The 23,244-nt window shown below is 37.0% G+C and overlaps 1 protein-coding gene across 4 annotated transcripts in view; it reads right to left on the bottom strand.

Annotated features, from left to right (window-relative positions):
- The window catches only part of BORA (BORA aurora kinase A activator), a 28,907-nt gene that overhangs the window by 3,008 nt on the left and 2,655 nt on the right, over nt 1-23,244 (bottom strand). The window contains exons 3-11 of one of the 4 annotated variants that reach the window (XM_045054237.1): nt 22,163-22,269; nt 19,165-19,210; nt 19,010-19,063; nt 16,158-16,239; nt 11,654-11,719; nt 10,249-10,305; nt 9,608-9,654; nt 8,913-9,045; nt 5,680-6,287 (exon numbers count right to left, since the gene is read on the bottom strand). In XM_045054237.1, coding sequence (XP_044910172.1) covers nt 5,680-6,287; nt 8,913-9,045; nt 9,608-9,654; nt 10,249-10,305; nt 11,654-11,719; nt 16,158-16,239; nt 19,010-19,063; nt 19,165-19,210; nt 22,163-22,269 — 1,200 coding nt within the window. Of the gene's footprint in view, nt 1-5,679; nt 6,288-8,912; nt 9,046-9,607; nt 9,835-10,248; nt 10,306-11,653; nt 11,720-16,157; nt 16,240-19,009; nt 19,095-19,164; nt 19,211-22,162; nt 22,270-23,244 lie in introns of all 4 variants that reach the window. The other 3 variants (XM_045054229.1, XM_045054232.1, XM_019827882.3) reach the window with 3 other exon arrangements.

The following is a 23,244-nucleotide window of genomic DNA, read 5'->3' as shown; positions in this document are numbered from 1 at the left end:
CAGATTGCTTCCAGAGGAGCTGACAATTACTCATTTTTTATTTTATTTTTGAGAGGGAGAGGGTGGGGGAGAGGGGGAGAGGGAGAGAAGAGAGACCATCTTAGGCAGGTTCCACAATTAGCACAGAGTCCAAAGCGGGGCTCGACCCCACCACCCTGGGATCATGACCTGAGCCAAAGTCAAGAGTGAGATGCTCAAATGACTGAGCCACCCAGGCCCCCCTGCCAATTACACTTTTATCACTAGCGCCAAACAACTGGCTTAGGGAACTCAATAGTAATACATCAAGGGAAAAGTGAATACAGTAGGGAGTAAGACAGGCACAGGAGTTTGTCCCACTCCACAGGAAGAGAATAATCAACGGGCGGCCCCATGAGATGCTGGCTGACCGCATTGGCTCTCATCGAGACCACTACTAATGATGCGTACCACAGGCCAACTAGACAGTACACATCATCTCGTAACTTCCCACAGGCATCAGGGGCATCAGAAACATTTTATAGTAGTTCTTAGCTGTAGATGAGGTGCTTTTTTAGCTTAAAAACTCACGCTCTACTCACTGTCAAGTGAACCTTGTCTTAAGATCCCACAGCATGTAAATGACCAAACTCTAATTCAAACTGAGTTCTGAATGCTATGTAGATCTGCTTCCAGTTGGACTACGCTGCCTTTAAATGGTGTTTCTACTGCCATCACCCTACACAATTACTATATTTTTCCCCCACATGAATCAGATGTGGTCTTTCAAAAACCTTCCAGGTTCAGGTTGGCAGCTGGCAAGAGTTGTGGCTTGTAGTCCATTCCCTGAAATCAGGCCTCCGCACTTTCACCCTTCCCTCACCATCCTCCTCTTCCTCGTCCTCTGTCCCTCTTGCTCGCTACTTGTCACAGAAGACTTTGTCTCCCATTAGTTAAGGCAGTGCACTGAAAGTACACTCACGTGAACTCTATTCAATGACCAAACTATTAGCCTACAACCCTCCTATTCTTGTTGTCAATAAGAGGGAACAAGGTCACAGAAGCTCTCACTTCCTGAAACTGAGAAAACTGACTGAGCTAGTAAATCAGCTGAAATCTGCCATTTTGCTTTCCCAAGCCCAAGGCCCTTAAAGCCATGCTAGCCCCAGCTACAAATATGTGCACCCATGTCCACCCCAGCCCCCCGCCCCCTACAAAAGTGGAAGGGTCACTTGTGCTAATCCCCCACCAGAGCTCTACAGTCTATCCCATCTTGCACGCCTTGGTTCCTTCATATATAAAATTCATCACTTTTTTACAGATTATATTTATCACATATGCTGGAAGGTATCATGAGGATTAGATTCTAACTGTGAGATACTCGCCCTGGTCTCTCATACTTCAAAAGGATACATAATTGATACCTATTATTAATAATTATCGTGCCCAATTTCTGGTTTTCTTTGTTCTTTTTACTCTTCTCCTTCTCCAGTTAAATATGCTAGTTCCCCCATCTAAAGTGAAAAACAAAGTTAAAAAAGAAACTACAAAACGATCTTGGACATTAATGTTCTTCTCTAGCTATGGCAACCCTCCCCTTCACAACTAATGTTCTTCAAAGAGTTATCTACACATAGTGTATCATTCCTTCACCTCCTTTACCTTCCTTCCATTCACTTTTCACCTCCCCACCTTGAGGCTGCTCACTCACCAAATTACTTGTTATTAATTCAACAGCTACTTTTCAAGCTCTATATCCCTTGCCCTTACTTTCGTAGTACTAACCTTTCTTTCCTTAAGATGTTCCATGACACTGTGCTTTCCTCGTGTCCCCCTCTTCCCCCCACCGCCGCCTGGTCCTTCTCAGTCTCCTTTGGGGGCTCTGCTTCCTTCACCAAACCTTTCCCTCAGGGGTCAAAACGCTGGATCAGTGTTCTGACTTTATACAGTCCTTCTGGTTGAACTTACCTCTATATCCATTCTGTTTTGATTCCAAAATATTTAACGAGTAGCTATTACATAAGCTCTGGGATAAACACAAACATACATGATTGCGTGATAGATGGTCTGACTGGCAAGAATGCAAAGCGTACAGGGAATTATGAAAGCATATAATGAGATCTGGCTTGGCTACAGTGATCAGGGAGGACTCCTTTGAGGATGGAACCATTAAGTTGTGAACTAAAAGACTAATAGGAGTTAACTAAGTAAAGTGGGAGGGACAGAAATTCTACACAGTGTGTGGAAAGGCTCTTTTGACAAGAGGGAACGTGGCTATTTAAAACTCTGGAAAGCTAATGTGACTGAAACAAAGGGAAGGAAAATAAAATGAAGCCGATGAGTAAGGCAAAGGCCAGACCATGCGATGCTTGCCAGTCATGCTACAGATATTTAGATACCAAAAGCAAAAAACAACTCCCTGGCCCCCCAAAAACCTTAGAAATGAAAGGTGCAGAAACAAAAACATAATAGAAGGATTACTATATAAAGATGAAGAAACTCCCCCAAAATTAGAAAAGGAGATAAAAAATAGAGTGAAAAGATTTTAAAAACTGGAGAATTAAAAGGAAATTCCAGAAAGGAAAGCGAGACAGGAGAAATCTAGGATAAAAAGATCCAAGTGAAGGGCACGAGTTTACAGGTCATAAAGACCTGCTGAGTGCCAGTACCACAGACGAAAAGGTACCCACTCCAAAGAAGCACGGACATCTCCGCACACTGTAGACAAAGAAAAGATCCATTTATGTCCAGGGCTGGGTAAAAAGAGACCATTTACAAAAGATTAAGTATTAAAATGGTTTCAGGGGCACGTGGGTGGCTCAGTCGGGTAAACATCTGGCTTTGGCCCCGGTCATGATCTCATGGGTGGTGGGTTCGAGCCCCATGGAGGGCTCTGCGCTGAGAGCTCAGAGCCTAGAGCCTGATACGAATTCTGTGACTCCCTCTCTGCCCCTCCCCCGCTAATGTTCCGTCTCTGTCAAAAATAAATGAACATTAAAAATATTTTTTAAAATGGCTTCAGATATGTCAACAGCAATCATGAAAGAAAATCAATGAAACAATGCCTTCAAAGTCTGAAGGATAATTATTTCCAAACTCTCATGTGAGAGAATGAAGAATACACGATCAGGCATGCAGTATCTAAAAAATGTACTTCTCCTCACAAAGATACCAGAAAATTTGTTCCAGTAAAGTGTGAGGTAAACCAGGAAAGAGAAGGATGGAATGTAGAAAACAGGAGACAGAACACAGGAAAGGGGAAGAGAATTCCCAGTCTGATGAAGGGAGATTCTAGAATGACAGCTGTGCACCACCACACGCGGAGGCCAATCCGTCCACCCAGCAAGTCAAGAGACCCTGGGGAAATGTGGCTGTCTTCAAATGTTTAGAAGCTACCTTTGCGGTAGGAAGACAAGAACACCTGAAAACATTTTTAAACTACAAAATGCTCTGCAAAAGGTTAAGATTATGATATGGCCCAAAGGGTAAAACTGAAACTGACTGGTAGATAAGATATCACAGACAGAAGCATATTTTATCTCAATGTGGGGAAGAGATTGCAATGATAAGAGAAGCCCGAAAATGGACCAGAATACCCCTGGCAGGTACTCAAGCAGACAGTGGATGATAATTTAGTAGTGATATAGGCTTCCAATGGGTAGTTGAATTAGATGATCAAAGTGTATGGCAGTGAAAGCATTTTATGATCCTTCTATAAATGCTCTGGAAAAACAAAAAAAGGTAGTGAGGAAAAGAGAGAGAGAAAAAGAAGTTAACAATACCTTGAAGGCTAAGTTTGACTCTAAGTGCTTTTTCATATAGGAACCAAATTTAGAAGCTAAAATATATAAAAGTGATTCTAGTGTATTTTTCCTGAGCAATGATCCTAGAAGTCAGGAGAGACCATTATAGACATAAAAATCTGAGCAGATGATTATATTTAATTTGGGGTCATTCAGGATCCCCCTGTGAGTTTTAAACTTTAGCATTCCAAACCTGACAGCACTAGGGCATTATAGGGTGGTAGGAGAATTAAATGAATGACTACAGATAAGGTGGTTGGGAGAGCGCCTGACACACTGAAGCACTGTGTCCGTGTTAGCTATTACTAGAAGTCCGTCCAAATCTGGATTAAATAACATGAACTCTAAAGCCATATTGCCAGGATTCAAATCTTGCACCACCACTTATTAGCGATATAGGTAAATTACTTAACCTCTCTGACCCTCAGTTTCCTCCTCTGTAAAATGGGGACAACAGTCCACCTATTTCATAGGGCTGTTGTGAAGATTCAATAAATTAACATATGTAGAGTACTCAGAATAACGCCTGGCATACACTAAGAGCTACATAACTGTTAAATGTTGTTACTATGAAATGGCAGGTGAGAACTGCCTTTTTGACTATTTTAAAGTTCTCAGCTCAAAGACTATGGCAATTGGGGTGCCTGGTGGTTCAGATGGTTGAGCATCGGACTCAATTTTGGCTCAGGTCATGATCCCAGCTTTGTGGGATCGAGCCCTGTGTTGGGCTGCATGCTGAGTATAGAGTCTGCTTAAGGTTCCCTCTCTCTCTCCTCAGCCCCTCCCTCCCCCCACCCCCCTGCTCGCACTCTTTTTCTCAAAAAAACAAACCAAAAAAACTATGGCAATTAATGGAACAAATGTCTTTCTGAAAGTAAATGCTGGCAGGGCGCCTGGGTGGCTCAGTTGGTTAAACGTCTGACTCTTGATTTCCGCTCAGGTCATGAGATCACGGTTTGCGGATTCGAGCCTCCCATCAGGCTCTGCACTCACCGTGTGTAGCCTGCTTGGTATTCTCTCTCCTGTTCTCTCTGTTCTCTCTTTGTGCTCTCTCTCTCTCTCAAAATAAATAAACTTAAAAAAAAAAGTAAGTGCTGGCTATGAAGTTTACTTGTCAAATGAATCATGCTTTCCTGTTGTCAGATACTGCAAACTGGAAATGTGTGATTAAGTGAAAAATGTTGGTTATAAATCATTTTTAAAAAGTACAAAAAGCATATACATAAAAGTCCTTTAACTTGTTTTTTTCTTCCCAAACCATATAAAGGAAAAATAGAACTACTGAAATTTTACAAGACAAGTACCTTACCGGGAATTGAATTTCCTTGGCGCTAGCTTCACACGAGAGGGGGAGATGAATCCTGAGAGGTTGCCTGACCCTAGCACTCAGTAGAAACAGAGCAGCTTGATTTCTTTTCTGCTGTCATCCTTTCTTACTCCGAATAAGTATCAGTTAACGTGAATACTAAATACGCACCATCAGTCCAAATTAAAAAAAACAACTAACCCTCTTAGTATCACCATGTATGGATATTTTTTTTTAATGTTACATAATGCTACAGTCGCCACATTTAAAAAAAATTTTTTTTATGTTTATTTTCTGAGACACAGAGAGAGAGAGAGAGAGAGAGAGAGAGAGAGAGACTGAGTACGAGTGGGGGAGCGGCAGAGAGAGAGGGAGACAGAATCTGAAACAGGCTCCAGGCTCCAAACTGTCAGCACAGAGCCTGATGCAGGGCCCGAACCCATGGACTGTGAGCTCATGACCTGAGCCAAGGTGGGACGCTTCACCGACTGAGCCACCCAAGGGCTCCTGCTACAGTCCTCACATTTAACCCATTTTCTTTCTTAGTACAATCTTTGAGAAAAACAGAGTACAGGAGAAAGTAAAGGACTCCAGAATATTAAATTATCTTACCTGAATGTTACTGCTTTCACAAGGAAGGACGCTGCTTTCTGCAAGAGGTGACATGCATATGTGAGAGTTTTCAATACTGAAGGCAATCCCACTCACAAAATCAGTCATGGGCAAACTCCCATTATCAACTGGCTCCTTAATCCAAGTGTTCTCATCTGCTATCTCTACAGGATCAACCATGTCCACAGTGTTGTTCTCCTTCTCACTTTCAACATCCTGCAACAGTGCTAATTCTTTCTCAGAAGCACTGGACTGATTCTGTGTGATAGACATGGCGGTCACTACTACACGTGTGCCACGTGGAGAAGTGTCACTGTCCAACTGCCGCAGGTGTGCAGCGGTGTCCATGGCTGGTGATGAGGCATCCGTGGGAGGAAGATTCACTTGGTCTTCATTTTCACCGTGAGCCTCAAGAGGAAAGGGTATCCGAATCAGTGAGGTCCGATACTGAGTACTACCCGTACACATTTCGAGTCTCATTGGAGACCAATTCTTAATTGGTGAGCAACCATCTATATAAGGACTTCTGATGCATGGATTAGTAATTCCGTTAGAATTTGTTGTTCCAGACGAATTATCAGGAGAATGAAAAGTAAACTTCCTTTGTTCTAAAAGATTGGAAAGGAAAAATTACATCACAAAAACATACAAATGGAAAAGACATTACTGAATGGTAATTATCGTGTTTTAATGCCAGAAAAATTGAATTTCTGTAACACTGTACTATTTACTTAAGTGACATTTAGGTGTTAAAAACAACAGTGCAAATGAATGTGTCTCTTTAAGTAGGGTAAGACTCTTCAAAAAGAATTCCTCTGGTACTTCCTTTCAATTATCAAAATAATTCACTTCCTGAGAATTATTTCTTCATAAACATATTGCTACTATAATATATTGTATATTATATTAACATTGTATATTACTCATTTACATATTCATATACAATATTATTATAGTAACAATACTATTCATATACAAAGAAAATACTGGATAAATCAGCTGACAGCTACAAGTTAATAGCTGTACCTGGTAAATGAAGTAGGTAAAAACCTCGTGAAATACTACAAGCAGTTTGTTAAAAGGCAAGCAAAAAACTGTAGAATAGTATTTGCAATAACAAAGAATTTAATGGAGCGCCTGGGTGGCTCAGTCGGTCGAGTGTCTGACTTCAGCTCAGGTCATGATCTCAAGGCTTGTGAGTTCAAGCCCTGCATCGAGCTCGCGGTCAGCGCAGAGCCTCCTTCGGATCTTCTGCCTACCCCACCCCTAGCCCTGCCTCTGCTCTGGCCCTTCCCCACTTGCACCTGCCTCTCTCTCTCAAAAATAAGTAAATATAAGGGGCGCCTGGGTGGCGCAGTTGGTTAAGCGTCCGACTTCAGCCAGGTCACGATCTCGCAGTCCAGGAGTTCGAGCCCCGCATCAGGCTCTGGGCTGATGGCTCAGAGCCTGGAGCCTGTTTCCGAGTCTGTGTCTCCCTCTCTCTCTGCCCCTCCCCCGTTCATGCTCTGTCTCTCTCTGTCCCAAAAATAAATAAACGTTGAAAAAAAAAATTAAAAAAAAAAATAATAAGTAAATATTTAAAACAAAACAAAATGAGTCAAAGACCTTAACAATGATAATCAAAATGATAAAAATGCTTTACAATGTAATACTTCTTAGAACTTCATTGGCTTAATGAAAACAAAAATTAAATAAATAGGCAAGGGGTGTCAGGGTGACTTGGCTGAGTGTCCGACTATGGCTCAGGTCATGATCTCACAGTTCGTGGGTTCGAGCCCCATGTTGGGCTCTGTGCTGACAGCTCAGAGCCTGGCGCCTGCTTCAGATTCTGTGTCTCCCTTACTTTTGCCCCTTCCCTGCTCGCTCTCTTTCTCTCTCTCTCTCTCAAAAATAAACAAACATTCAAAAAAAAAAATAGGCAAGATCCCATAACCAATCCTCCCAATGGTAAATAAACATACGAAGTGTTCAGCCACACAAACAATAAAAAATACTGAAGTTAAAGCAATAAGAAAGCATTTATTCAACAAAAACAGTAAAATACTAAGAATCCCTCCCCCCAAATAAATGGCCAATAAATATTCAGAAAGAGTTCAATATCATCATAATTAAAGATACAAAAATCAGTAAGAGGCATTTTTGTAATATACCAAACTAAGAAACCTCACAAAGAATGGTAATACCAGTGTTTCTAGATGGGAGAAACTGACTTTCTTACATACTGTTGATAAAAATTTCGACTGATACAAACTTTTATGTAGAAAATTTGATAAAATTCATCCAGAGCCTTAAAAACATTCACCCCTTTTGATCAAATAATTCTACTTCTGAGAATTTAACCTAAAAATATAAATATGTACAGTACAATGTAAATACAAAAATAATCAGGTTTTTGATAAAGAAAAATTAGAAACATTTTAAAAGTTATCAATGGCTGAAAACAAATGATGCATCCATGATATGGGATATTATATAGTGATTCAAAATCTTTGTTTCAATAATAAAAAATAAAAATAAAAATAAAAATAAAAATAAATGATTTCAATGACCTATGAAAATATTCATGATACCATACTTTGCTAAAAAAGCAGAATACAGAACTGTGGTCCGTGTATGTCTATCTCCACACAAAAGTACATGTGTAAGTATTTATATAAAAGTACACATACATACATAAAGTATGTACAAAAGTATGTACAAAAGTACACATACATACATAAAAGTAGTTTTTAGGTTTCCAATTTTATTTATTATGAATAGCTTTTGATTGTGAATTTTTTCAAAAGAAGCTATAATTTTTTTCAGAGATACTGATATAGTGTAAAGAGAAATATATAAATCTCCACACACTATACCTTAAAACCTTACTCAAATGTATCTTTACAAAATATGAATATCTGATTACCAAAGCCTGACCCTACAGGTCAGAAGGCATACAGAAACCAACTGAACTCTAAAATTGCCATCTTTCTTTGATTCCCTTTATAAGAATGCTTGATGTAATACTGCTAATCAGATTACCTGTGTTTAATAGTAGCACAGAACTTTGCTCAGAATCCAGTTTTTGAAGGCAAATTGTTCCTTTTATTAAAAAGCCAGTTACTAAATTTCAGAAGGTGAGTGGAGCTCACCTAGTTAGAGCTCTATAGTTCGAACAAGCTAAAAAAGAACCTCTTTAATAACAAATAATAGTAACATGAAATTTCAAATAGGTATTTTATTCTGAGACATACCCGAGAGCGGAGTCTTTCCTATTTGAAGTGCAATTGGCGAGAAAGTGGGTGAAGAAATAGGTGAAGGGCTGGTTATACTTCCCAAACTGTATTTTTTTGTGCTCCCCTGAATAGGGCTGGAAGAAAACTGCCCCTGTGATAAAAATAAATAAATGAAATCACATGGTTCTCTTTCTTAATTTGTTATATACACCATATGTTATTTATCTTTATCTTCAAAACACATTTATAAAATAGGTCATATAAAGTTTGGTCATCCACCAAAAGGCAAGGCATCTCATAGCAAGGACAATTAAGAAGACTGTTACAAAAATTTTGAAATAGAGTCTATTAACCAAAATAAAATATAAATGCAGTGTTTAAACAAACCATTCTATTTCATCCTAGCAGCTGTTTATGAACAACTTTAAATTACTCCATTAATGGCAATCCAGTTATGGGATACTGAGAATCTTACATAGTTCAGTAAACAACTTACACTGAAATTTCTAGAGACTCGTGACAAATCTGGTCATCCCATATACCTCTAGATCAGAAACAGAATCTGACCCAAAACACTCCTAACGACAAAATGTGAACTAGCTAGCCTAATCCTCATGAAATATAAAATCCACAACAACCATTCCTGGAATGTAAAATGAGCATCGAGGTCCATCTCATAGCAAACTAACCACCACTTTTAGTGCACTTCTTACCGAACTTGGGGTCTGCACAGGGCTCCTACACCGTACAGGAGATAAATCTATCGAATAAAAAACCTCAAGTGAGGCTTGAGCACCACTGCGAGGACTTCTGGGAGAAGCTGGAGGTAAGGAGTCAGAAATACTTCCATTGCCATCTAAAAATAGCTTTCTTCTGAGGGATGAAGAACTGAGGTTTCCAGGAGACTGATCTGAAAATTCATCAGCTCTAAAATAGTCACCTATATTTAATGTTAACAGAATAAAAGGCAAAGCTAGTCATTTTGAAGAGCAATTATGCTTCAGTTATATGATTTTTTTTTAAGAAACCAGCATGTACTGTATGTTTGAATTTTGTTCAAAAAAGAGGGCAAGGTTTAATTGCATATGTGACGTTGGAAATCTGAAATTATTCTTTTTTGAGTACTTCATGATTAGTATAGGTAATACCAATAAGATGTGCCCATGAATAGTTTATGTCTACAGTAAAATTCATTATCACAAAAAGGCTAATTAAGGCCATGCTAAAAGGAGAAAGTTCAGGATGGTTTCCCCACTTCTTTAGAGACATTGCCACCTATTTCCATTTACGAAAAGCCATCAAAATAAAACCTTCTATTTAAGTTATTAAAGGTTTAAACAAATACAATACTTACCTAATACATTTTCTAAATTAAAATCCACAGGAAGAGACAGCAATGTCTGACAAGCAGCTGGAAGCAAGCAGATAAATAAATACAAACATAGATAAATCAATGCAAGCATATTACATGCAATTTAGCATGTGCTTCCCAATCAACCATCTCCCCATGCTGTTTCAGCCAAACTGAATGATTTCATTTATGTATTCTATTAACTAACATGCCAACTTTCTTTAAGCAGTTTCCCCCACTTTCCAGCATTGATATAAACCTGATAACGCCAAGAGTTAATTCCTGGTTGTACTGTTGGTGCTGGAATCAAAAAGGAAGCCAGCCTAAAGCGCCTGAGTGGCTCAGTCGATTCAATGTCTGGCTCTTGATTTCATCTCAGGTCATGATCTCACAATTCATAGGATCAAGACCTGCACTGACAGTGCAGAGCCTGCCTGGGATTCTCTTTCCCTCTCTCTCTGCCCTTCCCATGCTTGCAAGCACCCTTCTCACTCTCTCTCTCTCTCTCTCTCAAAATAAATAAACTTAAAAAAAAAAGCCAGCCAGCCTATACACCTGACTCTTCAATAACATGGATTTCAACTGCATGGGTTCACTTAAATGTGCACATTTTTCAATAAATACAGTACAGTACTATAAATGTATTTTCTCTTCCTTAGGATCTTAACATTTTCTTCTAACTTACTTTATTGTAAGACTACACTACATAATACATATAACATACAAAATATGTGTTAATCAACTATGTTATTAATAAGGCATCCAGTCAACAGTAGGCTATTAGTAGTTAAATTTGGGGGGGGAGTCAAAAGTTATATATGGGTTTTTGACTACATGGGGCACTGGTACCCCAAGCCCCCAAGTTGTTCAAGGGTCACCTGTATTTGGGGGTAGATTTCCTAATATCTGCATACATTTTTTTTTTTTTTTAAATGCTGTCCCAAACCAGAAAACGACTCACATGCTTTGAACAAGAAAACAACACACTGAGGCGCCTGGGTGGCTCAGTTGGTTAAGCATCCGACTTCGGCTCAGGTCATGATCTCTCAATTCGCAAGTTCGAGCCCCGTGTTGGGCTCTGTGCTGACAGCTCGGAGCCTGGAGCCTGCTTTGGATTCTGTGTCTCCCTCTCTCTCTGCCCCTCCCCCCCTCATGCTCTGTCTCTCAAAAATAAATAAAAATGTTAAAACACACACACACACACACACACACACATACACACTACTGCTATTTCTAAAAGTGGCAGGATATATCTATTCTGATTATTTTTTAAAATGAGCTTTCCTATAGTTCATTCATAATTAAATAATTTCAATTCCAGAGTAAAATGTTATCACACAAACTGAATTTAAAATCAAATGTAGTTTAATGTGGAACATTCTTCATTTTAGATTATATTTATACTTACCATTGCTTTTCTCAGCATGGATGGTAAGCTTTCTTCCAACTGGAGATTCACTAGTTATGTTAATACCTGTAAAACATTTTAAGTGTCAAATCTTATATTTTATATTCTTCATTTACTTTAGAATTACTTTTTCCAGCTTAAAAAAAATGAACAGAGTGAAAACTTTTACTTTACAACATTTAAAAAATAAATGTCTGCATATATAATAATTTGGCATGTTTCTGTTAGTTTTTTAACTTTGAGGGAGCACAAAGATAAAACTTAAAGGATTGCCACAGCAAATAAGGAGGCACCAAGTAACAATTTTTAAGGAAAGTGCGGTTACTCTCCATTATGTTAACCTTAAAAGATTGAGGATGCACGTTAGCATACCTCAAGGTCCTCAAGTCCTCTGTTGCTTAATGTTTTTGCAATATGGGTTAGATAAACTGTCTGAATTAAAATGCCAGATCATTTTGACAAAACCTAAAATTTGATAAAACCATGTTCAGTTCTTTTTTTTTCATAACAGGAGTCAAAAGTAAGTGAAAATAATATTTTTAACTGAAAGTTAATGACTACTAAGTTTTGTAACTTGAAAATAATCAGATAAAAAAACAAACACACAATGAAAAAAATGACTAATATAAACAAAATAAAAGGGAGGAAAAGGCACGGAGAAGAAAAAAAAACTCCAGAAAGCTTAAAACAACATTACAAAATATAGTAACTTAACAAACCTAAATAAATAAATGGGTGAATGAGTAAGTGGGTGGACGGGCAAGTGAATTAAAGCCTCCTATTAAATGCTATCAGAATAAATAAAAAAGGAAATTCTACATTCAAATGCTTTCTTTGCTATAAGCAGTGTGACCTTCTATAACAAATATAATCAAGGCACTATGCTGCCGAAAACTCTTATGTCCTTCAGTCTGCAGTCCAAACACCTTAGCACCGTAGGAAGCCCTTCCAAACCTTGTCTCTGTCTCTAGCACAGTCGTCCTCCAACTAAACACTAGTTATTTGAACATCTTAAAAAAACAGGTGGCTGGGGTGCCTGGGTGGCTCAGTCAATTAAGTGTCCGACTTCAGCTCAGGTTCTTGAGTTTGAGTCCCACTTTGGGCTCTGTGCTGACAGTTCAGAGCCTGAAGACTGCTTCCAGATTCTGTGTCTCCCTTGCTCTCTGCCCCTCCCTCTCCCTCTCAAAAATAAACATTAAAAAAAAAATTTAAAGATAAATAAACAAACAGCTTCTCTCTCACATTTAGGTATTTCTCATACTATTCTGACTTTCCTCCCTCATTTGCTGAGTCTGGCTAATTAAGTCTCAGCTTAAATTATCTTCCAACAGCATTCCTCCTCTGACCTTCTTAGATTAGAAAGACACCTACTGCAGCACTATTATGCTTTTCAAATCTTTTGCAAGTGTTTCTTTGTTTTCCCCTAGAAGGACTTTTTTTTTTCAATATATGAAATTTATTGTCAAATTGGTTTCCATACAACACCCACTGCTCATCCCAAAAGGTGCCGTCCTCATTACCCATCACCCTCCCCTCCCTCCCACCCCCCATCAACCCTCAGTCTGTTCTCAGTTTTTAAGAGTCTCTTATGTTTTGGCTCCCTCCCACTCTAACCTCTTTTTTTTTTTCCTTCCCCTCCCCCATGGGTTTCTGTTAAGTTTCTCAGGATCCACATAAGAGTGAAAACATATGGTATCTGTCTTTCTCTGTATGGCTTATTTCACTTAGCATCACACTCTCCAGTTCCATCCACATTGCTACAAAGGGCCATATTTCATTCTTTCTCATTGCCACGTAGTACTCCATTGTGTATATAAGCCACAATTTCTTTATCCATTCAACAGTTGATGGACATTTAGGCTCTTTCCATAATTTGGCTACTGTTGAGAGTGTTGCTATAAACATTGGAGTACAAGTGCCCCTATGCATCAGTACTCCTGTATCCCTTGGGTAAATTCCTAGCAGTGCTACTGCTGGGTCATAGGGTAGGTCTATTTTTAATTTTTTGAGGAACCTCCACACTGTTTTCCAGAGTGGCTGTACCAGTTTGCACTCCCAGCAACCGTGCAAAAGGGTTCCCGTTTCTCCACATCCTCTCCAGCATCTATAGTTTCCTGATGTGTTCATTTTGGCCACTCTGACTGGCGTGAGGTGATATCTGAGTGTGGTTTTGGTTTGTATTTCCCTGATGAGGAGCGACATTGAGCATCTTTTCATGTGCCTGTTGGCCATCTGGATGTCTTCTTTAAAGAAGTGTCTATTCATGTTTTCTGACCATTTCTTCACTGGGTTATTTGTTTTTCGTTGTGGAGTTTGGTGAGCTCTTTATAGATTTTGGATACTAGCCCTTTGTCCGATATGTCATTTGCAAATGTCTTTAGAAGGACTTTTTAAATAAGCTTAAGAACACAATAAAAGGAGAAAAAAATTTGATGGCTTTGATTACATCAGAATAAGAATTTCTATGCAACCAAAGACATGAAGAACAAAAATGGTGTATATATGGCGGAATGAGAGATGGTATTTCAAATGTTTAGAACCAATATAACTATGTTATACAAGGTTATACAAGGTTATGTTAGACATTAACAAGAGAAAAAAGACAGCAAATCCACTAAAAATATGACCAATAAATTATTAATAGGTATTTTACAAGAAAGAAAATTTCAAAGATCATTAGTATATGAAGAAATGAAAATTTCAACAATCACTTAGAATGTCAAACAACCCATAGGAAAGGCAAGCATGTGAAAGATGGATAATGCCAAATGTTGGGCTGCGGGGACACAGGAATCCTAGGCACTGTTACTGGTTGTGTAGACTGTGCAGTCATTCTGGAGAGCAGGGGGGCACTGCCTAGTCAAAACAGGGAAACACATAGCCTATACTCTAGAGATTCTCAGCCTGTGTGTACAATCTAAAGAAAATCTCACTGAAGACCATAAATAAAAACACATGATTATATTCATTGAAGTGCCTTGCTGCATAAGTATTAGTAATAGTAAAAGTTAACAGTATAAGCCAATGTGAATAAACAAAACCATTCTTGCCTCTGAACACAGTATAGAGACCACATAGGAAGGCTGATTCATCTGTTCAAAAACCCAAAATAAAAGTAGTGTCTATGAAAATGTCACCTTGGATAGAAATTTTAGGGCTGGGAGGGACATTAACAGACAACTATGTCGTTCAATTCCTTTGTTTCACAAGTAAAGAGCTGAGGTCTAAAGAGATTGAATAATTTGATCCAGATCAGCCCTACAGATTTAAAGTAGCAGGAGGTCTCCCAGCCCAGGTCTCCATCTACTACTGCACGCGACCTTCGGGTTATAATGGCTGAGAATACAGAATCCAACTGAGAATGCCTAGTTTTGAATCCAGGTTCTACCACTTCTATCATCTCTGTAATGCTGAACAAGTGCTTTCACCTTTCTAAAACGAGGTTTTCTCATCTATCAAACGAGGCTAATAATAGTACCTACCGCAGGTGAGCTGCTGTAAGGAATTACTGAGAGTACTTAGCACTGTAGGGCACAAGCCATTTTACCTATTATTGTTGCGTTTTTGCTAAAGAAAGAAACAGTCTCTCTTATACTGAGAGCATAATTAATGCATGCTACATAAAAGAGTGGGCAACTTCACTGAAAATGAGCCTATATGTATAATACTCTAACATTGCTCACAACTCAAAGGACATTGAGCAAATACAACCATTTCCTGGGGGTGGAAAAATATTTGAAAGATTCCTGGCTTGTCCTTCAATTTCCTTACCAATATTGAAGATAATCAGCTATATTCTTTTGCCCTAGAGGTCAAGTGTCCATACCTCCTCTACCTTTATAAGAAATCAGTAAATTAGCAAAAAGCAAAGCAATTTAAGAATCTCGTTTTAGAAATTAACCTTGAAAATTGGGCAGAAATCATTAACAACTCAGTTCTTTATTCAATACCAACTATTTCTGCATCAATGAATCCTCTACAACCACCATAACTGATATTCACAACGGTCATGAAGAAAAAGTTAAATCAGAATAAAATGGCCCCAAATAAGAACTCAGTACATTTTAATCATGTTTTAAACTGTAACCTTTAAACAGTTTTTTTTTTATTAAGTTTATTTATTTGAGAAAGAGAGAAAGACTGAGCGTGTGCAAGCATGAGCAGGGGAGGGCCAGGGAAAGAGGGCTCTGTGCATTTGACAACTCTATACAACTCTGTTGTGCTGTGTTCAGAAGCATAGCTACCATCTGTCACCATACAATACCAATACAGTATTCCTGACTGTATTCTCTATGCTGTGCCTTTTATTCTCGTGACTTGCTCATTCCTTACTTGGAAGCTTGATCCTTAAAAGGTTAAATCTTCTGGTATCCAGAAATCTAATGTGTATCAAGCCCCTTACCAAAGCAGACAAGTGGACACTTTACTATATATTGCTTTATATTCACTGAGTTTTATGATTCTATGATTTTTATCTATTCATATGATTTTTAGTACAACTCACATTTACTGGAATGATACTCTGAAAGCTGTTTCCCTTCATGATCAGTCCAAGGAGAGGGTACAATGACATCTTTTGTGAAAAACTAGAAAAATTAAAGTCATACAATTAGGCGTGAATACCTCCCAAAATATAAAAAGTATCTGTTATTTTCAAATAATCAAATAATCACCAAACATGTTACACAGACTTTATAGTTACATTTGAAAATTTTAATACTTAAAAGCACAAATGACCAAAGGTGAAATAGAAGAAATTTACAGTATATATAGAAAGAGAAATGTTAATATTTCAACCACTTAAATATTTCAACTACTCAATATTAATCGAAGGGCAGAAAATATTTTTAATTCCTCCCAACTTGGGTGGAGGAAGGTGAGGATGACAAAAGGGAGGATGAAGAGGAAAGAAATAAATGTAGATAGATGTATACAGGTAAGCTAGTATGAATGGTGTGCTGCAACTGGCTTACACTGGCTCTCAAAATCTAGTAAGTTTTCAGGAAATTTGTGCATCAGTTGTTAAAGCTAATGTTAAAAACTTGTAAAGTTACAATTAAATTATATCAAAAATAAAGGTAATATATGCCCCAACTCATTACCTGTTAATTATTTTACACTTATGAGGACCCATGCTCTTGAGATTATGTCTTTTGCATCAGTATGGTGTAACGCCCACATATAGTGGTGCACCACTGCCCTTGTTTTATCATTCAGTGATGTCACGTCTCAAAACCGGCCATGGTTGGAGTATTTACACTACAGACAGCAGAAGTCTCTAAAACTCATACTCTTACCACAACCAAAGGGCCAGTTGTTAAACATTAACTGGTACACCACTGGCCAGTATACTCAAATGGAGATAAAGCATTTGGATACGTATCTTTCCTTTTTTCATCCCAGATATAAAATAAAGCCTACTACAAGATTTTCCTCTTCCGTCTCTGTTTTAGAGGGAATTCAAAACATTTTCTTTCCTGTATTTTTTTTTTTACAGATGTAATTTTTTTAAAGTAATCTCTGCACCCAACGTGGGACTCACCCCCAAAACATTTTCTTTATATTTTGCCATACATACGATAAAGAACTAATTTCCTTGACACGAGGAAAGATATGAAAGAGGGGAAGGTGGCAGAGATTATGATACGTACAATTCCCAGAAAAAAAAAAAAAAATAAAGGACCCATAGACTAATGAAGCAATGTATTTAGTTGACTCAAAATGAAAGACATACAAATCCAAATTAACAAGATGAAATTTTTAAAGTGTTAAGAATAACACAAATTAAGGGTTCGAAAATAATCAGTATTGCAGATAATGAGAAAACAGAAAGTACCATAATGCGGCCTGGAGTAAAAACTGTTACCACCTTTTGGGAGGGCTGTATAGCAAAATTTATCAAAACTGAAATTACAAACAAAGCCTCTGACTTAGCAAGTATGTTTCAATTACACAAAGATGTGTACAAGTGGGTTCACTGAACCATTATTTGTGATAGAACACCAAACACAACCTAAACATCTATCAATAGGGGCTGACTTAGGATACGACACATTCATACAAAGGAATACTACACTATTATTAAAATCAAATGTGCTAATAATAATAAAAATAAAAAATAAAAAATAGTAATAAAAAAAACTAACATTATTAAGCCAAAAAAGCTAGATGTAAAACAATACGAGAATGATGATCCTATTTATGCAAAACTGTTAAAGGCCATTGGCTATTATATATATAAAATTAATCTGAAAGTATAAATATCACAGTTACTTTCAGGAAGTAAGATGGGAAACAAGAAGCTCTTCGTTTTCATTTTATAATTTTTCTTTGAAGTCTAAATTTGTTTTGTTTTTACTACCTACATGTATTTATTCTTTCAAATACTTATACATTTAAAAATATTTAATTTGTTTCTGATATATTTGTTTCAGATACACTGACCCTAATCTTCAGTCTGACTTCATTTTCTTGTATTTTCTACTGAATTTCCCTTTAAAGTTGAGGATTCAGAAGGGAAAGCATACTTCCTAAAATGTTGGGAAATGGGAACCAGTCTGAGAATATCTAACTGTGGTGGAGTCAAGTGATTCGATCAGAAGGCAAATTCTGAAGTTTCTGGATAAAGAAGTAAATAATGTTTGAGAGCAGTACAGTATGTGAAATGGTTTTTGAAGAAATAGGCTGTATCTGAAACACAAAGGGAAAATATCGACACTAGAAAAGTAAGTGCAGGAGGGGGAGAACATCACTGGATCTCGAAACACTCCACAGCTGAAGTCTTTGGGGTGCAGAAGGGCCAAATACAGCTAATGAATAGAGGGAAGCAGAGGGGGCTAGCAAGGGAAAAAGGAAAAATAAATGTTGCCATGACATAAAGGGAAATAACTAGATTGCTAATCCTTATTTACGCTCTAAGAGAAATTCATTAAACAAAGGAGCAAGTGAAAAACTTAGTTTATTATTTTTATTAAAAAAACCCCACAGACCCTACATTTGGAATATACTTTTTTCTGTTTTTCAGTAAGGTATTTTATTTCATGAAATATATTGTATGTCTTAAAAATTCAAATTAACAGATAAAACCATTACCAATGCCAATCTAGATTTTCAGGTCTGAAAATATTCAACTTCCTCTACGTAAACTCCAACTTGAAACCAAAGCTTGTGCTCATCAGTATTCTGAAGGCACAAGGAAGACAAACTGTGCTAGGCCCGGAGAATGAAAAGACAAACGAAGTACAATATTGGCCAAAAAAATCCCTTAGTCTAGGGGAGAGAAGTATTAAACCAATCATTACAATATTGTCAGCGCTCTAGGAGAGGCAGGGGAATGGATGAACAACATCGTCTTACGGGTGCACAGAAGGGAGCTTGACAAAGCTGGGGACAGGCCAGGCTGGTGGGGATCTGGAATGGCAAATGATTGAAGGAAGTCATCCTAAAAGAGGGGACATGCATGCAGAATTGACGCTTAACTGGCTTAATGATCAGTAACAGTTTTAAGTTACCTCTTCAATGGCTTTTTGTCTTTTGTCTTCCACATCTTTATCTATTCTATACAGAGATAAAGGAGAAAAATAACCATGCCATTACTTCAGCTGATTGAACATTTGAAATAATAAGCTTTCAAAGAAATACTTTCCTTCTGTTGAAAACTGGCAAATGTTAAGCTCATCTTAAAGAAAAACTGGTATCTTATCGCATTAGTAAATGACAGTATTTAGATATTTGGCACTGGCTGTTAGGCTTACCTCCCTCTTTTCCATTCAGTGTGAATGGAAGAGTATTTTCTTTAAAAAGGCTTACAGTGATATAATTTTTAAATTACCAGTTACAACATAAAGTAATCTGAATAAACCTCATCCTTTAACCATCACAAATTAAGAAGTATTTCATTCTACAGAAATCTAAAAATTGTCCAAATTCTTTTTCTTCAATTACTGCAAGTTTATCATAGCTATAATTTTAGAATGAACTCTTACTCTGAAATAGAAGAAAAGAAACGATTATCCTTACAGTTCTGAATAAAGAGGCAAAAATTTTATTTATGAAATAAAATACTGACAATGTAAAATTCTGTCTAAATGAATTTTTTTCACTTTGATACAATATGCAATATAGCAACACAAATTTATCAGCTACGTAACATGTCAGGTCTCAAATACCGGGCACAGACCTGCTAAGAACAGAGCAGTTAGCCTTGTAGGACTTCTTACATCTGTTCCAGGAGAGAACATTTGCTTTCTGTCAATAAATTAGTAAAACACTTCTTCTTTTTACAACAATTTATTTTCTCTCAAAAATTTTCATGTATATATTTTTTTGTGGCTTAACAAAAATTATATAAGAATGTATGTTTCAGAAACTAAAATCAAATGAATTTTTCAAGTAAGGGAATTATGAGAAATTAGATTACAATGATAATCCACACATCTCAGCTTGAACAACAGCCATCTGGAGGGCAAATAAATCAGTTTTCTTTACCTTATCATGAACACAACCAGGTCAAAATGACAGTGCATAATAATAACAGCATGTAGTATTTAGTATTTAGAGTATTTAGCTCTGATTTAGTATTACCTCATTCAGAAACATTTTGCTGCTTCATCAGAGGGACTTTAAGAACCTGAAATAGTCAAGTGACTGCTAGAAGCAGTGAATATCGGTTTAGGCAAATATTGTAGAATCTGATCACGGGAGGTTCTAAGAAGTCATATAGGACCGAGTATCCAGACCATTATGTCACAGAACACTGGCATGATGCATATAGGTTACTGGTATGCCTTCAATGACCCTGAGTCAGGGAGGGCCTTTTCGGGATTATTAACCTCCCGTATGGCCAGACTTATTTGTTTGCACTCGTCTGTCTTACAGTTATCATTTTTTATGTGTAGCAGTATCAAAAGGGTGGGAAGCACTGAAATTGGGAACTCATATTACACAGGAAGAGACACTGGAAGCCACTGTTTCTAAGAATGAATCAACACATTTTGTTGAGAATGTACTCATTATCCTTGGTAGAAGCAATAACCATACATTGAATTACAATAGTAATTAAAATTAGGGTCTTACCACTCTTTTCCCCTCTTTTGTATTACGAATCTATCTACTGAAATACACCAAGATTCTTTCCATAAACCTACCTAAACAATACATCATTTATTAATAAATATAGAAATGTTGTGTCACACCTTTGGTTAATTGTATTGTTGATTCTCTAGATGGGAATAATAGCCTATCCTACTTCAGTATTGCTCAACGTGCTAAATAAAGACTTCATAACTGATAGATTAATAGCTATCCATGGTTGAGTATACCAAGAGGCAAATAATAAAGCATATATTTTGCGTCAAACAAAAAAAATCAGCCTAATTTGTAACTCATTTGCTTTTTGATATTCTTTTTCTTCACCTTCTCTTCAAAACTGTTATTTACATTTAATTAAAAATCTTTAATGCTGTCCCCATTCTTTTCCCTTTCTACTACACTTTGGATGGACATGAATTATGAGTGAATGGTCATCAAGTTACTGAGCCAAGAGAGGAAGGGGCAGAAACATCCAGACGAGTATTTGCAAAAACATCTTATCAGGTGTGCATTTTTGTGTGACTGAATTCTGAAGTTAAGAGGTAAACAATTGTCCATTATTGTGGACTGACAACACATGTACCTTGGGACTGAAAAATAAAAGCTGGTCTTACCAGTACTCAATTGTTTCAAAAATTAAAAAAAAAAAAATCAAACTATAAAACTGACATTAACAAGAATCCTCCAAAACTACTGACAAAGGCTATTATTTATAATTAGAGTTTACAGTAAATCACAATCAAAAAGCTAGGTCTGTTGCACCAAAGAAGTGCACGTTCTCACTACACTGGACATCATCACGCAGCACAAAACACAAGTCTGGGGCACACTATGCTTAGAAACAAGTTAAGGCTGCTCTGATTACTAGGTTGACTTCAACACGATGTAATTCAGATCCCTAAGGGTCCTATATCAAAGCTGGATAATGTCTAAAAAAGCTCTCTCTTGCTAACGGATACCCTTTCATTCAATGTGTCTTAACTTGGTAAAGGGATTTTAAGCTTCCCCAAACACAGATGGCAATGAAAGAATATTTTGCTTTACCCTACCACCAAAAAAATAAACAATACAAAAATTAATGGGAGAAGCCACAACCATGTAGAATGATACAAATTTCAAAATGTTCTTCCTTCTACCAAGTGCTGGAAAGCACAGTTGTCCCGTAAGTAGCAGAGGAAGATTATCTCTTAAAAAAAAAAAAAAAAAAAAAAAAAGGTTCCTACTCAGGTTTAGAACTGTTAGCAAGAGAATCTTTCTGGATATAGTTCTTTGAATTTACTCTTCATTTAGATACAATAAATGTCTATCAAAAATTTTCTTCCCTGATATCTTTACATATAAATATATTCAATCACTGGAATTTCTCATGTCCCTTTGAAAGTATGTTATTACACTTAGACACAAGAAAAGAAAACTTACCGAGAATGACTTAAGTATAAAGCTTGACGATGAATGTCTTCTGGGTCTATTTCTACCGGATTTATTACAGCTAGTTGATCAATAGACCATCTAAATTTCCCTGGAGTCTTAACAAAAGAAAGTGAACCTATAAGTAAAAGCAAACTAAAATAGTTCATCACAATGCTAACAACTGTCAGCTTCAAAAATAATGTGAATGGTTATAATACAAAAGTATTTTAAAGCTCATATTTTAAAATTTGGCTTTACCAGTAAATTAAATGGCAAATGATAATCAAATCATAAAACCAACTGACTGGACCATATCTATTTTAAAATACCCAAATCTTCCATTTGGGTGATTTTTGAAATTACATAATAATGGAAAAAAGTCACAGTAGAATAATGAAGTATAGAAATTTCACAATTAATACTCATCAGTGATGCACCATGCCCAAGTAAAAATCTTTTTTAAGAGTTATCATAGGTCTTTACTTTTACTTACGAATGAAGTGAAACTAAACCAAGTACTAACTACAGAAGTGCCTACAAAGGTTCATAAAATAGTTGATCCTTAAAATAATTATGAATGGTAATCACTGCTGCTTTTCTGTAGTCAACTATCCAACTGAACCAAAAACTTATCCAAAACCTAATCTGTAATTCAGAATGCATTTTTGACAAAAATCAGGCTTAAAAGGTCAACATGCCACACATTCTGGCTTTGAGGATTAAGTTGCAGCCAATCCATTATCTATTCTATATTAACATATAGCTAACATTTAATAAGGTTCAATAAAAAATCACGAGGTCAGATTCATGACTCAATATAAACTACATAACTGTAAAACTTTCTCCTCCACTTGGTCTTTGTTTAAGCTGGTATGAAAGTGTAGTATAAACAGCCACACACTTGGCAGTTTTTCTAGGTAATTTACTAGGTTAAGACATTATACTTCAAAAGAACTCCAGTGTTCTTGCTCTTGTTAGGTGGCAAATAACAGCAAACATAACCTAGAGGGATGAAGTCTTCCCTAACCTCCAAGAGCATTTTCCCTTCCATATCACCCTTGTGTTTAACCACTAATTGTGGCACATATATT

The sequence above is a fragment of the Felis catus genome, chromosome A1 (assembly GCF_018350175.1).
Source record: "Felis catus isolate Fca126 chromosome A1, F.catus_Fca126_mat1.0, whole genome shotgun sequence".
In the NCBI taxonomy this organism is placed as follows: Eukaryota; Metazoa; Chordata; class Mammalia; order Carnivora; family Felidae; genus Felis; species Felis catus.
Note: the sequence above shows the minus strand (reverse complement) of the source record. Positions and strands in the feature narration are given on the sequence as shown.